This window comes from Salmo salar, chromosome ssa01 (assembly GCF_905237065.1).
Source record: "Salmo salar chromosome ssa01, Ssal_v3.1, whole genome shotgun sequence".
Lineage (NCBI taxonomy): Eukaryota > Metazoa > Chordata > Actinopteri > Salmoniformes > Salmonidae > Salmo > Salmo salar.
This window is the reverse complement of record NC_059442.1, coordinates 80,053,781-80,072,676: the sequence shown is the minus strand read 5'-3', so window position 1 is coordinate 80,072,676 and position 18,896 is coordinate 80,053,781. Positions and strand designations below refer to the sequence as shown.

General features: G+C 38.9%; 1 protein-coding gene across 1 annotated transcript in view; it reads right to left on the bottom strand.

Moving 5' to 3' along the window:
* Positions 1-2,533: 2,533 nt before the first annotated feature.
* The window catches only part of LOC106612532 (CUB and sushi domain-containing protein 1), a 556,683-nt gene continuing 540,320 nt past the window's right edge, over positions 2,534-18,896 (bottom strand). Inside the window, exons 59-70 of the mRNA XM_014213739.2 lie at positions 17,210-17,389; positions 16,207-16,380; positions 10,430-10,603; positions 10,196-10,269; positions 9,920-10,031; positions 8,973-9,152; positions 8,551-8,613; positions 8,027-8,188; positions 7,799-7,911; positions 6,302-6,389; positions 6,014-6,149; positions 2,534-4,443 (exon numbers count right to left, since the gene is read on the bottom strand). Of these exons, the coding sequence (XP_014069214.2) occupies positions 4,284-4,443; positions 6,014-6,149; positions 6,302-6,389; positions 7,799-7,911; positions 8,027-8,188; positions 8,551-8,613; positions 8,973-9,152; positions 9,920-10,031; positions 10,196-10,269; positions 10,430-10,603; positions 16,207-16,380; positions 17,210-17,389 (1,616 nt within the window). The 3' untranslated portion in view covers positions 2,534-4,283. The remainder of the gene's footprint in view (positions 4,444-6,013; positions 6,150-6,301; positions 6,390-7,798; positions 7,912-8,026; positions 8,189-8,550; positions 8,614-8,972; positions 9,153-9,919; positions 10,032-10,195; positions 10,270-10,429; positions 10,604-16,206; positions 16,381-17,209; positions 17,390-18,896) is intronic.

Genomic DNA, 18,896 nt, shown 5'->3' with positions numbered 1-18,896 from the left:
GACTCCCTGCGTATACGTTACAAAACTATTCCTTTTCAAATACTTATTACTTTCTAACAGTCAAATAATATTGTAAAAGCAGTTTAACTGGTTCTACTCTTTTTGGTCATTTTCTGGTGTTTTGTGTTGGAAAGCTGAGTGGGTCGATCATACCATGCCAACACTGTTACCCATGGATAGACAGGCTAGAAATGTTTTAACGATTTTTATAAAATTTCATTCAATTACCCCTCCCTGTTGCACACAACAAGCTTCCATTCCCTGTCACAAGGGGATTTATGGATGATTTCAGATGAAGTCGTCAACCATGTTTCTCAAGGTTAACCCTGTTCCTTTATTTGGCACTTAATAGGTGTCTTAATATAGTACGTTTTTATTTAACTCTTGAGATGGGAAAACATGTTTTTTAATAAGTTGAAAATGTGCTCTTTATGACAGAGAACACACAGAGAACAAATGCGTTGCTCGCCATTAGCGCCTCCTACACTCAGAACCCTAAGAGCTAATATGAGTGATGTCTCAGTCTCTGCTTAAATCTATTATATATACTGAGTGTACAAAATATTAAGAACACTCTTTCCATGACAGACTGACCAGGTGAAAGCTGTGATCCCTTATTGATGTCACTTCTTAAATCCACTTCAATTAGTGTAGATGAAGGGGAGGAGAAGGATTTTTAATCCTTGACACAATTAAGACATTGATTGTGTGTGTGTGCCATTCAGAGGTTAAATGGGCAAGAAAAAAGTTTGTGCCTTTTAACGGGGTATGGTAGTAGGTGCCAGGCGCAATGGTTTGAGTATATCAAGAACTGCAATGGTGCTGTTTTTTTTCACGCTCAAGAGTTACCTGTGTGTGCCAAGAATGGTCCACTACCCAAAGGACCTCCAGCCAACTTGACACAACTGTGGGAAGCATTGGAGTCAACATGGGCCAGCATCTCTGTGGAATGCTTTCGACACCCTGTAGAGTTCATGCCCCGACAAATTGAGGCTGTTCTGAGGGTAAAGGGGAGGAATGTTTTGTTTATAAAATAAGTTCATGCTATACTAGATCAGTCATGTCACTCTACAGTACTACTAACAGGACAGGCAATATACAGTAAAACATACCGAGTTTCCGTTTCAATACCATTGTAGCATTTCAGTTTCAGATTACCTTTATTATTTGGTGTGTTGTTTCATTATCTTTTTGTAGTTTAATAAAGGGATGGTTAGTTGATGCACAATAGCCCCTACTGATTAATTTGTTTGGACTCAGCATGCCAGAATACAGTAGTGGATGACAATGTATTGGTTTAGCACTGCTTTACTATTTATTTACTTAGCTAATGCAAAGTCTGAGTCAAGCGTTTGCTTCCGGTCCTCCTGTGTTGAGGGTGAGTAGGCCTCCGCTGAGTTTTTTGATTGGACAGACTTCAAGAATGTGATGCATGGTGTGCCCCATGCAGTATTGACCGTGAATGCAGTCACTGCCAACGCTTAGGTACATTGCTGACAAAGTGCGATGGGATTGAGTCCAGGCCTAAATACACAAATTCAGATTTTGTTTTTTTGTTGTACACATATCACTATAGTCTTGTAAAATATGTCATGACACAAAACAAAAATAAAAAGTTCTATATAGATGAGACCATAGATAATTATATAAAAAATGTTTAATCTGAAATAATGTTTTCAAAATATGTCATATAACTTGTGTCATAGAACAATCTGTAATACAATTTTTTTCTACGTTTTTTTTTTTTTTCTTGTATAAACAAATATATACGAGCAATGTTTTCAAATAAAAGCTTGTATATATCGACATTTGCAAGAAAAGTTTCAACCATAGATAATATACATTTTATATTCATACTCAGACGATACATTTACATTTTGTATAGTAAAAACATTTATTTTAACAAGTTTTGTACCTACATTAATCAAAAAAGCACAGCATATTTAATAATTTTACAAATTCTTCATAAAAAATATATTTCTGTACAAAAACATTTTCTTTTGCACCTACTTCAAGTCAGCAGCACATGATAACATGATGTTGTAAAATGGAATGATATTTAATTGAATGCAGTTGTACAGCTCTTTTCTTGGAATATATTTTACAGATGATGAAAGAAAAACGTTATTGCAGCAAGCCAAAAGGAAGGCAAGATGTGGATTAAAAGCAGTGGGTCTTACATCACAAAATGTTGACAAAGAATGGGGGATGATTTGATAAATTTTCGTCTTAACCCTATTGATTGAAAACACTGCTGTACAGTACGTAGGTGTGCAATGAAAAACAGACATGATTTGAAATGTGAAATGCTAAATAGTTCACTTTGTAGAAAAATGTAGGAAATGCAAATTCTTCTTATTTTACGAACACACATTCAATTGATCACACTCTGGGAATCCTGCAATGCTTCAATGGCCACAAATACAACAGATATTAACTGGAATCTGATAGCTCACAAGATTATATTACACATTTTGTCATTGATCTCAAAGCAAGTGCATATGATAACAGATTTTGAAAAGACAAGCTAAGGTAGTTTATCTACTGTTAATTTTTAATATTATTTGTGAAAACATGCATAACCAAAATTATTAGGAAAAACAATAAGCTAATCTATGACTTTGGAATCACAGTGTACTGTATGCATTCAAGTAGCCCTACACTCTCAAGCATTAGTGTTGTAACAGGTCATTTGTAACTGTGACAGCTTTGTCATGCTTTTGAATTTAATAAGGCAGTGTTTCTTGGAGTGTAAATAGGAAGTCAGTGTTCCATACATCATCACTGACTCAATACCCTTAAGGATAGGATGGACATACCATAAAGGGGGAAAAAGAGATTATTAAGACAAGCTTCTAAACGACCAGCTCATGCCTCTGCTAAAGAAGGATTGCCATCCAACTTCATTCCCCATCTGGCCTTAAGTGACATGTGTGTCAGAATAAAACATGGTGTAATCTTATGGCACATTTAAATTAAAATACACTTCTGCATTAAAACTGATTTAAAGCAAGTGCAGCATTTATGAAAAATAAACATTTCATTAGTTCCAGTATTGTAGAGTAGAAAAATTATGTCCTTCTGCGCAACGAGGTATATTTGAAATGTAAGCAAAGTTGCAGCAAGACCACAAGATAGGACTGCAAACTGTTTTGTAGGGTTACAAATGTTAACAATGTTCAATGCTTGTGGTAATGTGAAATAAACTACAATATGAAGAGCAAACTGATGATCAACAATATAAACAAACTATCATGCATGATACATACTGTAATTATTTGATGCAATTTACAGTATACTACAATATTGGGCATTGTTGTTTTTTCAAAGCAGATGAGCCAGATCGCTTTGCTCTGCAGTAATACTGATATGTGAATACAATGACAAATGATTCACAATAGCTGCACATTTGCATGTACACCAGTTGCTCCTTAATTGAGATTTGTGGAATGATGCTTGATAAGCTGCATGGTATTTGTGACTCCAGAGTTAAAATGATATAACTATGTAAAAAAGTAAGCAGAGTGTTCCATAAATGTATTTGCAAAACCAATATTGATAAATAAAATAAGCCTCTCTGATCATAAAGAGTAGCATGGCAGCATGACAACTTGCTCCCTGTGGATATGGAAATATACTGTATGTTTATCTACAAATGGTCAAAAACCCTGTACGTAATTTTTTCAGTTAGGTTGAAAATTCCTCTTTTGACACATTTCATACCCATTCATAACAAACTAGTGCAAAATTTGTGCGATAAAGTTTTTCAACACAACAGCTGAGAGAGTTCCTTTAACTACCCAGAGATTAGATAGCCAAGATCTCCTGTGAGACAGTTGTAGTTGTAGCATATTTTCCCTTTATTGGAGAAGTCTGGCAAGGAATGAGCAGCACACGTTCAAAGTTGCTCCCTCCTTTGTTGTTCATCTTCACTGAAGAAAACACTTTTTATCAACAATTATGTGGCTTTTCAAGACACTTCCGTGTTTCCCCAAGGAGGGCCTTTGGGGAAAAAATACAGAAAAAAACAAAAAAGGAGAGGAGAATGAAAACTTCCATCCTGCAAAGAGCCATGAAAGGCAGAACTCCTTGATCCAAGAGAGTATTTTCTGTCCTGGCCATGTACATGGTCCTTGCTCCATAGAACACAAATAGTTGTTGTTTTAGTCCATATAAAACTGTCCTTGATTTAAAACTTGTCTTTTATCATCTCATAATGTGATGAGTCAAAGGAATATTTGCATCTCGCTGTAAAAACCAGTCCAATGTTGGCGATACAAGGGCTATACTACTGTGCAGACTGTGTTCAGAGTTGTATCAAACCTCACAGCTTTCGCCTCCGTGGGTTTCATGTTTGTGTCATACAAAGGGTTTTCAAATGATGCTTGTCCATTTGTGTTTTCATGACCTGTGTAGCCATTGTATTGTACTTTTGGTCTTGTTCTGAAAGGTGAACAATTAAAAGTGTTAATACATTTACAATATTTTAATAACTCTACTTGCTATGATTGTTGTTTACTTTTCAGACAAATATGACTTTGCTTCATGAAGGGATGTTAATGTACAGCAAAAAGTGCAAAGACGAAGCAGAAACTCTTTCCCACTTGAAGAAACTCTGTAAATTATTGTAACTGCATCTTAAAATTGAACGAATAAGAATAAATGAAACCCGTAGCTAAGGAAATTATGTTTCAGCCCTCCTTTGATCTAGAATACACATTTACCCTAGGAGACTATATAACCTCTTATTATTTGAAATATGATACTGAGGAGTCCTACTCAAAGCCTACTGACCTGATTATAAGCTTCAATATAAGATCAATGTGAAGACCTTTCCATCCGGGAGTTACTTTGTAAGCCTTTACTTAATATTCCCTTCATTACCTTACAAATCTCACTAAGTAAAAGTAAGACAAATGCAGGTTTAGAGACTTGCCTGGAGGGCTTAGTGTCTTCTACATTAACTTTGTTTGGATATAAAAAGTCCTAAAGCTAATCCCCCATAAAGGCATTGTTAAAGCAGGATCTATCTGCATACGGTATGTGGAGAATACCTCTGCATATTAAAAAACAAATTTCCAAAGCTTTCCAAAGTCTCTGTGGGAGTTTGAATGAGGTAGAGAGGGTGGTAATGAAGCCTAGCGGCTAAACATGTACAGTATGGTATGCAAAATTCCGTAAAGAAAGAAGAAAACATTATAACTATCAAAACAGACTAATCCTATATGTTATTATGACATTGTCAAAAGACAGTATTCTAAATCTGACACTTATGTGAATATGAAGATACTTAGTAAGCATGATTCTGTATTCATTATACGTTAAAACACAATACTTCAAAACCCCTCCGGTAATTTTATCAGTCAAAAAACATGGATTCTCATGAATTTTGGGGGGGTAAATGTCTACAAAAAACAAATAGAACAACATTTAGCTGGTTGAAATATGCTGACAGAGAGATGACAATATGAGATCAAAGACAACATATTAATTTAAGCCCAGCAAGTTGATATTTTTCCCTCAAATTATCATTTTTTTCTCCACAAAATGAAAAAAGTAAAAGACAGTAATGACGATGTGGAAGTAGGAATTGTTGTTTATAGTGATTTAGTTTCTTATGTCTTACCTGCCGCCAGCCCTGATTACATCTTTGGGTGTCTCATTGTCATCAGTGTCTTGTGAAAGTACCCTGCCAATTTTTTTATGTTCTTTTAATATTTGGTAATTTCCATTTTATATTGTCACATTTTCTTTCTTTTGCTTGTTCAATTAGCTTTGGAAAACTCCACTGCTCTTTCTTGTAATCATTTTGTCTCACACTCATCTAACATTTGGCTTTGTTATGTAACGATTTATCAACTGAAACTTTTAGTGATCTCTCATCGTTGGTGAATTGGCACAGGAGTTTCCCATAACTTATAAGAAAGAGACAACAATGTTTAACATCCAAGCATATATGGACAAACATCACCAATGCAGGTTACCAAGACATCCAATAGCCAGCACTCCTTACCTGTGTTTGTAGAGGTAAAATGCAAACCCTGATAGAATAAGGGCAAAGAATGGCACTAGTATGGCAACTGCTACTGAACTGCTATTCGTGCCATAGTATGGAGGATTTAATGGGTCCAGGTCTGTTGTAAAGAGACCTAATAAAGAAACATAACAGTACAATCATTCTTGTCAAGGTTTCGGGAGTAACTTATGTAAAAGGAATCACGTATCAGCAGTAAAATGTAACCGTGCATGTAGTTTTTGTTGTTGTTGTTGTTGTATTACTGAGACTACACAATGACTGTACCTCCTCTTGTTAGCACAAATTTCCCAAAGTCCTTGCTGTGAATATGACCCTGGTAAACAAAGGTTTTCTGGTCAGACTCTGCGGTTACCTAAACCAACACAAAAGAGAGTGGATTTTCTTTTTTACTGATTAAATCAGGGCAGAGTTGAAATGCAGAACCATTACACAACGAGAACTATTACCCATTTACCTCACATAACCCTTTGGATCTCATACAGCTTATCATTCTAACTCGCCTTGAAGTTACTTAATTCTGTAGTGTTCACTTAAGTGATGCCCAAGAAGCCAGTGTTTGGAGGATATATTGGCACTTGCCAATATATCCTTATATATAACAGGTTACCTACATATTCAAATAATGATTGACATATTTTCATTAAAAAAAATATTTTGATGAATGTATTCATTCTATTTCATCCTTCCACAAGATATAGTCCCGACACAAATCTAGGGTTGCTACCCAAGCCGGCTGGTCGTTTGTTCTATCGGTTCGGTTGCTAGAGACGTGACCCAGTTGTTCAGTCTTTTTGTTCTGTATCTATGGACACAACCCAGTCATTCGTTCTAAATGTTCCATTGCCATACTGGCTGGCAACGTTCTTATCCCTTGCTTGCGAGCTAGCCAACTACGGCTAACTGACAGTCACATCAAAAAGTGCAGTCAGAATAACAACAAAGTAGCCGCATTTGCTTTAGCTGTTTTCTAGTGACATTTATTTGGATACATCCATAACACTGAGCTAATGAGGTGCGATTTCGCCGGGCATAGAAAAATGTGTTCACTCGCCTGGACACTGTTTTTCAGAGGAGCTAGCCAACAACACAGCGAACACAATCACTTCAAACTGAAGCTGGAAAGACTGCAAACGAGCTGCACTTTGTTTAGTTTGACATTTCTTTGTATATATCCATAAAAATTATGCCAGCTGATTCCTGATTTCAACTCGCTGAGAAACGCTGCCTGCCTGTCTATCTCGTCCCGACTCCCAACACGTTCATTACTACGGGACAGCTGGAGATCGTATGGAGTAAAAAGTACATCCTTTCCTTCAGGAATGTAGTGAAGTAAAAGTAGAACATTGTCAAAAATATAAATAGTAAAGTACAGATACCCCAAAAAATGACTTAATTAGTACTTTCAAGTATTTTTACATCTCTGCCCATTGTATAAATGAAGATACAGTATATTTTACTTTCAAAAGAGGGCTACAGTATAGTAATATGGTATTTTAAAACTGACATGTTCATTCAAATCATTTTAAGCCACTTGTATTAGGTATGGTAGTCAAAACCTTATGCCAGAGCTGCATATTGATGAAGGACATGGTCTGCAGACATTTGCACCTCATGAGCTAGGTGTACAGCATATTAGTAGAAAACAGAGGAAGGAGAAAACAGGCTTAAGTAAGGGAGCCACAACATTTTTGTTTTGAAGTCCATAATAAGGCCCTAATGTAATTGGAAATAATGATAATTTAATTAAAATAAAAGACTCACGTAGCCATCCATTGCCCAGTTGTCGTTCTTGAATTTACTGAAATGATGCTCTGTAGGACCACGTATCTGGTAAACCTTCAGTAGCAAATGATTCTCCTCCTTTTTGTATGTTCCTGAAAACAATGGAAATTAGGTTATCGGTTGGTGTTTACTGTTGTAATGTTGACTTCAACTGTAATATTTGCCAAATCAAATAATGTCAGCGTTAACATGTGTGTTGTGCTTTACCAGAAAGTTTAAGCTGCATTCTGCTCTGATCCAAAAGTGTGACATTGACTCTACTGGTTGTTGCATTGAATCCATGTACAGTAATAGTGGCACCTTCTCTTGCCCCAAGGTACTCATAGAACCCGGTCCAGCCAAAGTTTAAAGAAAACACATTTTCAGGAACTGAAGGAAAGAAAGACTTGTGTTATACTGTATGCCTAGAACAAGATCAGGTACAATAATTCAACCAGATTATTTTAGCTTTTGCGTCATCCATCGGCTGTCTGTACATAAGATCCGTCATTAAGAGTAATCTCAAGATGTGCAGTATCCATATTAAAGGAAAAATCCATAAAAAAACTATATTTGCATTTTTTTCATTATTCCACTGTTGATACAGCCCCAAAATGTTTTGCATGTCAGCAGTCAAGTTTTCAAGATATTGGACTTTCAAGAAGCAAGGTGTCACTTGCCACATCATCATGACGACGCAAAATACCAAAAGACATTTGAACAGAGAAGATGACTCAGAGAAAATAACATACCACCAATCTTGTTTTTCTGAACATCCGACTCCACTCCTTTTTTACCATTTATTTTTGGGCCAACTGAAAGACAGAATAAATAATTGATTCAATTACATTTATGGACGTGACCTACTCACTGTCAGTTACTGCTTGTAGCCTAATAGTCACAACGTTGTTTTGGCCACATTTTACCAAAGTGATTCAGATGTGATGATAGCAGAAATGTTGTATACTCAGTTATCTAGGTATTCTCAGCCAGCACAGAGAACAAAGCAAATTAACTACTTTATTGAATACCAATGTATAGGGGGAAATATGATTGATAAATACAAGATGCAGGTGAACTGATAATCTAAATATATGGCACACAGTACAATTTATCCTCCTCACCGGAAATAGTGACATTTTAATAATAGGCATATTCCAGTGCCAAAGTATACCTTTGCAGACAGGTGGCTTTCCAGACCACTTTCCATCAGGTTTACATGTCCTGTGCTCTGATCCCCCATCCAGGAAGAATCCGTCCTGACATGTATAGATCAAAGTATAGCCCAGAGTTGGTAGATCAATAGCCCTCACATCAATGTTAGACGGTGTCTCGGGCTGTCTGCAGGCATGGGCTACAAAAAATAAAGAAAGCAAGGTAATTCACAATAAATTCCCTTGACCACTGACCGGGATACACCAGTACTATGGAGTTATGTAGAGATCAAGCAATCCTATCAGGAGTGAAATTATTAAACAAATCCTGAGTGTTGCTATCTATTTGTAACATAATATATGAGCTCAGTCTTCACACCTTTCCTGTCATCAACTTAAGCCTCCCTACTCCCAAGCCTCTGACAGTGAAGCCACTTTATGTGGAGGAGACGCCTGAAGGATTTTGTGGGGTATGTTGTCAAAATCGCACACTGATTTACCACTCACATACGAACATCTTAAACTTGGCTAACTTTATATATTTTTTTGCTGAGGGCAGCAATCCCTACTTTACTTCCGTCCATGAATCACACAGCCATTTCTCAAATGTCCATTCCCTTTTGAACATCACCCTCAATGGCTTTTCCGTTTTGATCTGTCTTTCAATCCATATATACAGCTCAAGACCTATAATACTGGGCAGAGTTATTAAGGAGAGGGATAGAGAACATGACACTGCCATGGGGAGAGTAGTGATCTAGAATGCAGTAAATCAAAGGGTTACATTTGCTAAACCAATACTTTACTCCTTTTGGCTGTCATACCCCCCTATATACCGCCTGTATCTCTCCCTCTAGTCATTAACAAGTCAATGCTAAGAAAAATGATACCTGCTGGATTAATAAATTACTTCTTCAGTTTTCTTGACAATGTCTTGGGACAAAAAAAAACGTTAAAAAAGTCTTACCGATACATTCTGGTTGCACACCACTCCACGTCAAATTTTCCAGACAGGTTCTTGTCGTAGATCCCAGTATATGGTAGTTTTTACGACATTTGAAGGAGATTTTACTTCCAACCTAAAATAGAAGACACTTTACTATAAATGGTAAACAACCTGGGAATTACTTTGACTGACCAGAATACTATTTTGGATTGTTTTAGCTAATTATCTGAGCACAAATGTCAATACAAAGATGTCTGTTTACTCATAATTTCACATTGCTTAAAGTAAGGACCTTACCTCAAATCCTTGGAACGTGACTGGTATCCCGTAAGATGGAGTTCCAGGGTCTCTGCATGTGTTATATGCAGGATCTGAAGACAAATGGAATGTTTAGCTCACTGCCTACCAACATCATCATCACTGAAGAAAAGAAGGAAACACTCAACATGATATGGTACAACACACCACAACTAAGGCAGCAGATGTGTATTATTATTATTATTATTATTATGGTATGAATGGGCGACCCACCTATACATGAGGGCTGTATGCCACTCCAGCTCCCATCAACCTGACACAGTCTCCTGGGGGACCCGACCAGGATGTTGGGGTCTCTGCAGAAGAAGGTCACCTCTGACCTGTAGGTGAACTGCTTCCCCTCAGCATAACCCTCTGCTGGGGTGCCAGGGTCTCCACACAGCACAGCTAGGCACAACAAACCACAGAGACCATACATCAAATGACACAATTCACATCACACACATCATCCGGGTTACGTGGGTTTAGGATTTCATGTTTCACAATTTTTTAATAGGCATGAGGATCACAACGTTTCATAGGCAAAACTGACCAGCTAATCTGGAGGTGAAAGAGGGGCTAGCGAGGTGCTAGCTAGTGGAGGAGAATACTTGAAAAAGAAAAGGAGAGCCACACACTCTAGGAGCTCAGATGCAATAATTTAATAACCTAATAACCAACATTTCGACAGACAAGCTGTCTTCATCAGGGTATACATGACAACTGACTAGCTAGTCATTTATAACATGGCTCTTGGAATCACAACATTATGAGGTGAAAAAAGATAATCTAGTTGTGAGAGCTTGTTCTTTACAGGGTTATGTGAGACAGAGAGCCTATATAATATAGGTCAGTGGTTCCCATTACACACACACACACACACACACACACACACACACACACACACACACACACACACACACACACACACACACACACACACACACACACACACACACACACACACACACACACACACACACACACACACACACATATACAGTATATATACAAATATACATATTTATTTTGGAGTCCAGCTTTCAACTTAATCTTGAAAGTTGTAATAGTAGAATGCACAAAGTGCAATTTTCGAAACTGGGTTGTACTTCATAAATTTTCCTCTTCTCAAGTCAGTCATTGCATATCTCTTATGGATAGTGGTAGTATTGAGTAGCTTGGATGACTGACGTGCCCAGAGTAAACTGCCTGCTACTCACGCCCAGAAACTAAGAAATGCATATTATTAGTAGATTTGGATAGAAAACACTCTGAAGTTTCTAAAACTGTTTGAATGATGTCGGTGAGTATAACAGAACTCATATGGCAGGCAAAAACCTGAGAAAAAATCCAAACAGGAAGTGGTTTGTAGTTTTTCAAGTGATTGCCTATCCAAACTACAGTGTCTGTGGGGTCATTTTGCACTTCTTAAGGCTTCCACTAGATGTCAACGGTCTTTAGAACCTTGTTTGAGGCTTCTACTGTGAAGTTGGGATGAATAAGAGCTCATTGAGTGAGAGGACTGCCAGCAGGGCATGAGCCTCAGCCATGCGTGCTCACGTGAGAGGTAGCTCAGTTCCATTGCATTTCTGAAGACAAAGGATATCTCCGGTTAAAACTTTATTGCAGATTTATGATAAAAACATCCTAAAGATTGATTGTATACATTGTTTGACATGTTTCTACGAACTGTAATGGGATTTTTTGAGTTTGTCTGACCTGCGCATCGTGAATTTGGATTTGTGAACTGAAGGCGCGAACAAAAAGGAGGTATTTGGACATAAAGGATGGACTTTATCAAACAAAACAAACATTTATTGTTGAACTGGGATTCCTGGGAGTGCATTCTGATGAAGATCATCAAAGGTAAGTGAATATTTATAATGCTATTGTTGACTCCAACATGGCGGATATATTGTATGGCATGTTTTTGTGTCTGAGCGCCGTACTCAGATTATTGCATGGTGTGCTTTTTCGGTAAAGCTTTTTTTAAATCTGACACAGCGGTTGCATTAAGGAGAAGTGTATCTATAATCCTATGCATAACACTTGTATTTTCATCAACATTTATGATGAGTATTTCTATAAATTGATGTGGCTCTCTGCAAAATCACCGGATGTTTTGGAAGCAAAACATTACTGAGTGTAACGCGCCAATGTAAACTGAGATTTTTGGATATAAATATGAACTTTATTGAACAAAACATACATGTATTGTGTAACATGAAGTCATATGAGTGTCATCTGATGAAGATCATAAAAGGTTAGTGATTAATTTTATCTCTATTTCTGCTTTTTGTGACTCCTCTCTTTGGCTGGAAAATGGCTGTTTTTTTGTGTAAAGGCGCTGACCTAACATAATCATATGGTTTGCTTTCGCCGTAAAGCCTTTTTGAAATCAGACACTGTGGCTGGATTAACAAGAAGTAAAGCTTTAAAATGGTGTATAATACTTGTATGTTTGAGGAATTTTAATTATGAGATTTTTGTTGTTTTGAATTTGGCGCCCTGCACTTTCACTGGCTGTTGTCATATCGATCCCGCTAACAGGATTCAAGCCATAAGAAGTTGCTACACCGCCTTCGGAAAGTATTCAGACCCATTGACTTACGTTAGTGTCTTATTCTAAAATAGATTTTTTTTTAAAACACAATACCCCATAATGAAAAAGCGAAAAAAGGTTTTTAGAATTTTTTGCTAATTTATAAAAAAGAAAAACAGAAATACCTTATTTACACCACAAGCTTCAAGAGGGCCACCATTGTTTCTGTTCCCAAGAAAGCTAAGGTAACTAAGCTAAATGACTATCGCCCCATAGCACTCACTTCCGTTATCATGAAGTGCTTTGAGAGACTATTCAAGGATCATATCACCCCCACCCTACCTGACAGCCGAGACCCACTCCAATTTGCTGACCACCCCAATAGGTCCACAGACAACGCAATCGAAATCACACTGCACACTGCCCTAACCCCTCTGGACAAGAGGATTACCTATGTAAGAATTCTGTTCATCGACTACAGCTCAGCATTTAACACCATAGTACCCTCCAAACTCGTCATTAAGCTTGAGACCACCCTGTGCAACTGGGTCCTGGACTTTCTGACGGGACGCCCCCAGGTGGTGAGGGTAGGAAACAACATCTCCACCCCGCTGATCCTCAACACTGGGGCCTCACAAGGGTACGTTCTCAGCCCTCTCCTGTACTCCCTGTTCACCTATGACTGCGTGGCCATGCACGCCTCCAACTCAATCATTAAGTTTGCAGACGACACTACAGTGGTAGGCTTGATTATCAACAACGACAAGACGACCTTGCGAGGAGGTGAGGGCCCTCGGAGTGTGGTGTCAGGAAAATAACCTCACACTCAACGTCAACAAAACAAAGGAGATGATCGTGGACTTCAGGAAACAGCAGAGGGAGCACCCCTCTATCCACATCGACAGGACAGTAGTGGAGAAGGTGGAAAGTTTCTATCGCAAGACCATCAGACTGTTAAACAGCCATCACTAACATGGAGTGGCTGCTGCCAACATACTGACTCAAATCTCTGGCCACTTTAATAATAAAAAATTGGATGTAATAAATGTATCACTAGTCACTTTAAACAATGCCACTTTATATAATTTTTACATACCCTACATTACTCATCTCATATGTATATACTGTACTCTATACCATCTACTGCATCTTGCCTATGCCATTCGGCCATCGCTCATCCATATATTTATATGTACATATTCTTATTCATTCCTTTGTTGTTGTGAAATTGTTAGATTACTTGTTAGATATTACTGCATGGTCGGAACTAGAAGCACAAGCATTTCGCTACACTCACATTAACATCTGCTAACAATGAGTATGTGACCAATAAAATTAGATTTGAAGTAATCAGACCCTTTGCTAGGAGACTCGAAATTGAGCTCAGGTGCATCCTGTTTCCATTGATCATCCTTGAGATGTTTCCACAACTTGATTGGAGTTCACATGTTTAGAATTAAATTGATTGGACATGATTTGGAAGGGCGCACACCTATCTATATAAAGTCCCACACTCTGACAGTCTTCTAGAGTTCCTCTGTGGAGATGGGAGAACCTTCCAGAAGGACAACCATCTCTGCAGCACTCCACCAATCAGGCATTTATTGTAGAGTGGCCAGATGGAAGCCACTCCTCAGTAAAAGGCACATGACAGGCCGCTTGGAGTTTGCCAAAAGGCACCAAAAGACTCTCAGACCATGAGAAAGAAGATTCTCTAGTCTGATAAAACCAAGATTGAACTTTTTGGCCTTAATGCCAGTCGTCATGTCTGGAGGACATGGCAGCATCATGCTGTGGGGATGTTTTTCAGCGGTAGGGACTGAGAGACTAGTCAGGATCGAGGCAAAGATGAACAGAGAAAAGTACAGAGAGATCCTTGATGAAAACCTGCTCCAGAGCACTCAGGACCTCAGACTGTGGTGAAAGTTAACCTTCCAACAGGACAACAACCCTAAGCACACAGCCAAGACAACGCAGGAGTGGCTTCGGGACAAGTCTCTGAATGTACTTGAGTGACCCAGCCAGAGCCTGGACTTGAACCCGGTCGAACATCTCTGGAGAGACCTGAAAATAGCTGTGCAGCAACGTCCCTATCCAACCTGACAGAGCTTGAGAAGATCTGCAGAGAAGAATGGGGAAAAACTCCCCAAATACAGGTGTACCAAGCTTGTTGCGTCACACCCAAGAAGACTCGAGGCTGTAATCTCTTCCAAAGGTGCTTCAACAAAGTACTGAGTAAAGGGTCTGAATAATTACGTAAATGTCATATCAGTTTTTTATTTTTAATACATTTTCGTAAAAATGTCTAAAAACCTGTTTTTGCTTTGTCATTATGGAGTATTGTGTGTAGATTGATGAGGAAAAAAACAATTTAATACATTTTAGAATAAGGCTGTAACCTAACAAAACGTGGAAAAAGTCAAGAGGTTTGAATACTTTCGAAAGGCTCTGTATTTATAACTTGTCAGAAATGTCCAGATCAACTAGCCCATGTCAGTTAAGATTTTTTTAGCCCATAGATTTTGTTGTAATGTTTGAGTCACTGAAATATCACATGAATCGACATTAGGAATAGAAAAATGTATAGAATTGCAAGGAAATTAGCTTTAAAACGACAAAATGTTATCTGCACCCCATGACAAAATGTGTAGAATTACAGGAAATAAGTTTAAAACCTGTAAAATGTTGACTCCACCAACAAGAGGGGTGGGATGTTCCACAATGCTGGAAGGGGGCCTTGAGTGAAAAAGTTTGGGAACCCCTGATATAATGTAGGTGAGTGTAAAAAGTGTGAACTAGTCCTGCTCTTTATAATGGACAATACAATGGTTTCAAGTTGCTTTTTCATAATAGGTCCTTCATGTTTGCGAAATGCCTCACTTAAATGTTCCACAAAGAGTTTAGTGGCAGAAGTCACTCAGACCTGTTTCAGACCCACAGCATGATAAGTTTATTTTACAGAGTGTGCTCTCCTGCAGACTTTAGATGAAAACTCACTCTGTGCATAGAATTTCTCAACATTCTGGCTCTACTTCTGACACTGTGTCAGGAGCTTATGATCAAGGGCCTGCAGGCTGCAGCAGCAGACTCCATCCATGCACCTTGTAATGCTCATGTAATGGGCAGACTTAGCTGCGGATACTTGAGGGATCAATTTATAAAATGTTTGCATCTGTCACAACAGTTTCCCAATCTGTCAAATCTGACATTTCACAGAGGGTTTAGTCTGGTCATGCACTCCCCAGCAGCACAACTTTAACAGGGCTATAGGAAGGATAAGTAGGCCAGGTACGGCACATTTCATTTGAAAGGCACCGCTTTCATTAGTTTGATGTGTCTACTATAGAATTACATTTTTTACAAAAACCAGCAACAGGCAAATAGCTAAGCTTTGAGCACACTGCCATTGCACCAAAGATTAGATCAAGTGCTCAGGTTCAGTCTTAAAATAACTTGAATTTCAACTTACGAAGACAATGAGGGATCTCCCCTCGCCATGTGCCGTTCCCCTCACATGAGACGATTCCAGGGCTTGATAGCTGGTACCCATCGAAGCAGCTATAGGTGACACTGGAGCCCCACTGCAAGTCTGATCCCTCAACCTTCCCATTGCGAACAGCCGGAGGATGGCCACACATGATCACTGATGTGGGGGAAAAACAATATCAATATTTTGAGTGAGTAAGTACTGTAAGTACTCAATTTTCTAAACATATCTATTGATGTAATAGAAGGGAATGGATGATTTACAACGGTTCATATCCTATTTGATTATCATATCCGTTCTCCAACAGAGAGAAAGTGTTTTCACTTGCCTATTAATGGCAAGTAATGTAATTCATTGGGAAGTAGTCGTCCCTTTAATCACAATACATATCCGTTATGGGAAGTGTATCTGTTTTTGATTATATGCAGGGTATTGCATGAACTGTAATTTCTTAACACTCCCGCTGAGACGATAAAATATTACAATTCTAAAACAGGAACTTCTGGCATATTAAACAGTATTCACCCACAGGATTGCAATTGCTTTGCTAAAGTACTACTCTGGGAAATTATATGTGAAGTGCACACATTCATTCTCTGCCTGTCAATCTGCTCAGGAGGAGACTTCCCTGCTCTATGCTTGCCTGCATTGCACCACTAACTGGATACATTGTTTTCTCCACACGTTTGAAGTCTGACATCTGATAGCACAGAGCTTACACATTTCATGGATAACATCCCTTCAGTCTGTGCAAGTCAATAATTTTGCTTGCTGTGCCAAAAAGGTAGAGAAACTACTCCAAAAAGGATCAAAAAACTTTTGAAATCTTTTGATCTCTGAGTGCTTGAAATTCTGGGGTGTTGTTGTGATATCTGTACTATATTTCTCTGGTTGCACCTTCTCATCTCAGCCATAAGTAAAGTAATGTTTGTTTCTTTGTAAGCCAACGGCAAGTATTATTGAGTCATAACCAAAGTTGAATTACCTTTACAGTTAGACTTGGTTTGGTTCCAAGACCCGTCCTTGGTGCAGAGGAGCACAGACGTACCGACAGTATCCATGACGTGGCCTGGGTTACAGTGGTACTGAACAGTCTTGTTGAAGGTAAACTCATTCCCTATGTAAATCCCATTGGCAACAGGACCTGGATCTCCACAGCTGATCACTGTTGAATTGGTCAAATAGTCATAGACAGTACTGTACAAGCATAATCAAAGGCACAGAGTGGCATGTAGGATTAGGTGCATTGTGGCCACGTCTCATTGTCTAGATTGAATGAACACAAGATGTGTGTTAGACGAGTCCACTGTAGTGCTCCTATAGTACAGTCAGTGGCAACGCGTCATTCTGGGGAGGTGGGGCAGAGCCCGAGCGTACGGGTTGGTAATATTCTCTGATTGGCTCAGTGTTCTGTCACTGATGAAGACACTACATCACAGCAAAATCTACAGGTAGAGCTCGAAAACTCAAGTGCCTATCCAAGAAGGCTCGAGGTCATTTGCCAAAGATAAAACGGACATCAAATCAAGTTATATCTACCGTAGCTTTGATTGGACTAATCATGTCAATACTTTCATAATCTTAGCTAGCAAGCTAGACAAGCAGTCCTCATCATGCATCAAGTCTACAACCTACTGGCAAATCCTTTTCAACCCTTGTCACATGAAGAGAAATTCTAGTGAAAATGTATCAGTGCTCATCGGCCATAAACATTACACAACAAGTTGGAAATCGCAAATTCAGAAATGAGTGCTAAGGCGCCACTGCAGCCCCGGGTTCGATCCCAGGCTGTGTCACAGCCGGCTGTGACCGGGAGACGCATGAGGTGGCGCACAATTTGCTCAGTGTTTCGCCCGGGTTAGGGGAGGTTTTGGCCGGCCAGGATGTCCTTGTCTCATCGTGCTCTAGCAAGCTGACTTCAGTCATCAGGTCGACAGTGTTTCCTCTAACACATTGGTGCAGCTGGCTTCCGGGTTTAGCGAGCAGTGTGTCAAGAAGCAGTGTGGCTTGGCTCACGACCTTCGTCGAGTCCGTAGGAGAGTTGCAGCGATGAGACAAGATCGTAACTACCAATTGGATATCACGAAAAAGAGGGTAATGCCAGTTTGAATACTTTGGCCATGCTGTCAATCCAGCATTTCTGACGCGTTCAAAACAACTAAAAACTTGGAACTGGGAAATCTAAGACTTCAGTGAGTTCAAGACAACTGGGAAAAAACTATGTCAGACTGGGAAAATACGGAAAAAAATGTTGAATGGTCATCCAACTCAGAATTCAGGGTTGGGATTTTGGCCCACAAGAAGGACCTCCGTGCCACCTTCCACAACAAGCTGAGTCCAAAAATGTATTGTATGCTGCTGCATAAATTATGTAATATGCCAGGGAGATATGTATAGTGTAGCCAAGAAAGTAATATTAAGTGAATGTTGTGTAGTAAGCTGTTAGTAACACATGTGCCTCACCCTAATCATTTGGTTCCTTTCCTCCCTCATAACTTAGCCTACTGTTCTGACATGATGGTGCACATGTAGCCTATAGCCTGTTTTAGAGAAATGTAATAATTTAATATTGTAAGAGCTTTCATTGTCTGCTTTTATGCCACCTTTATTTATCCTAATTTCTGACTTGTTGTACAGGGAGAACGGCCCATGTTCTGAATTCTGTCGCTGTA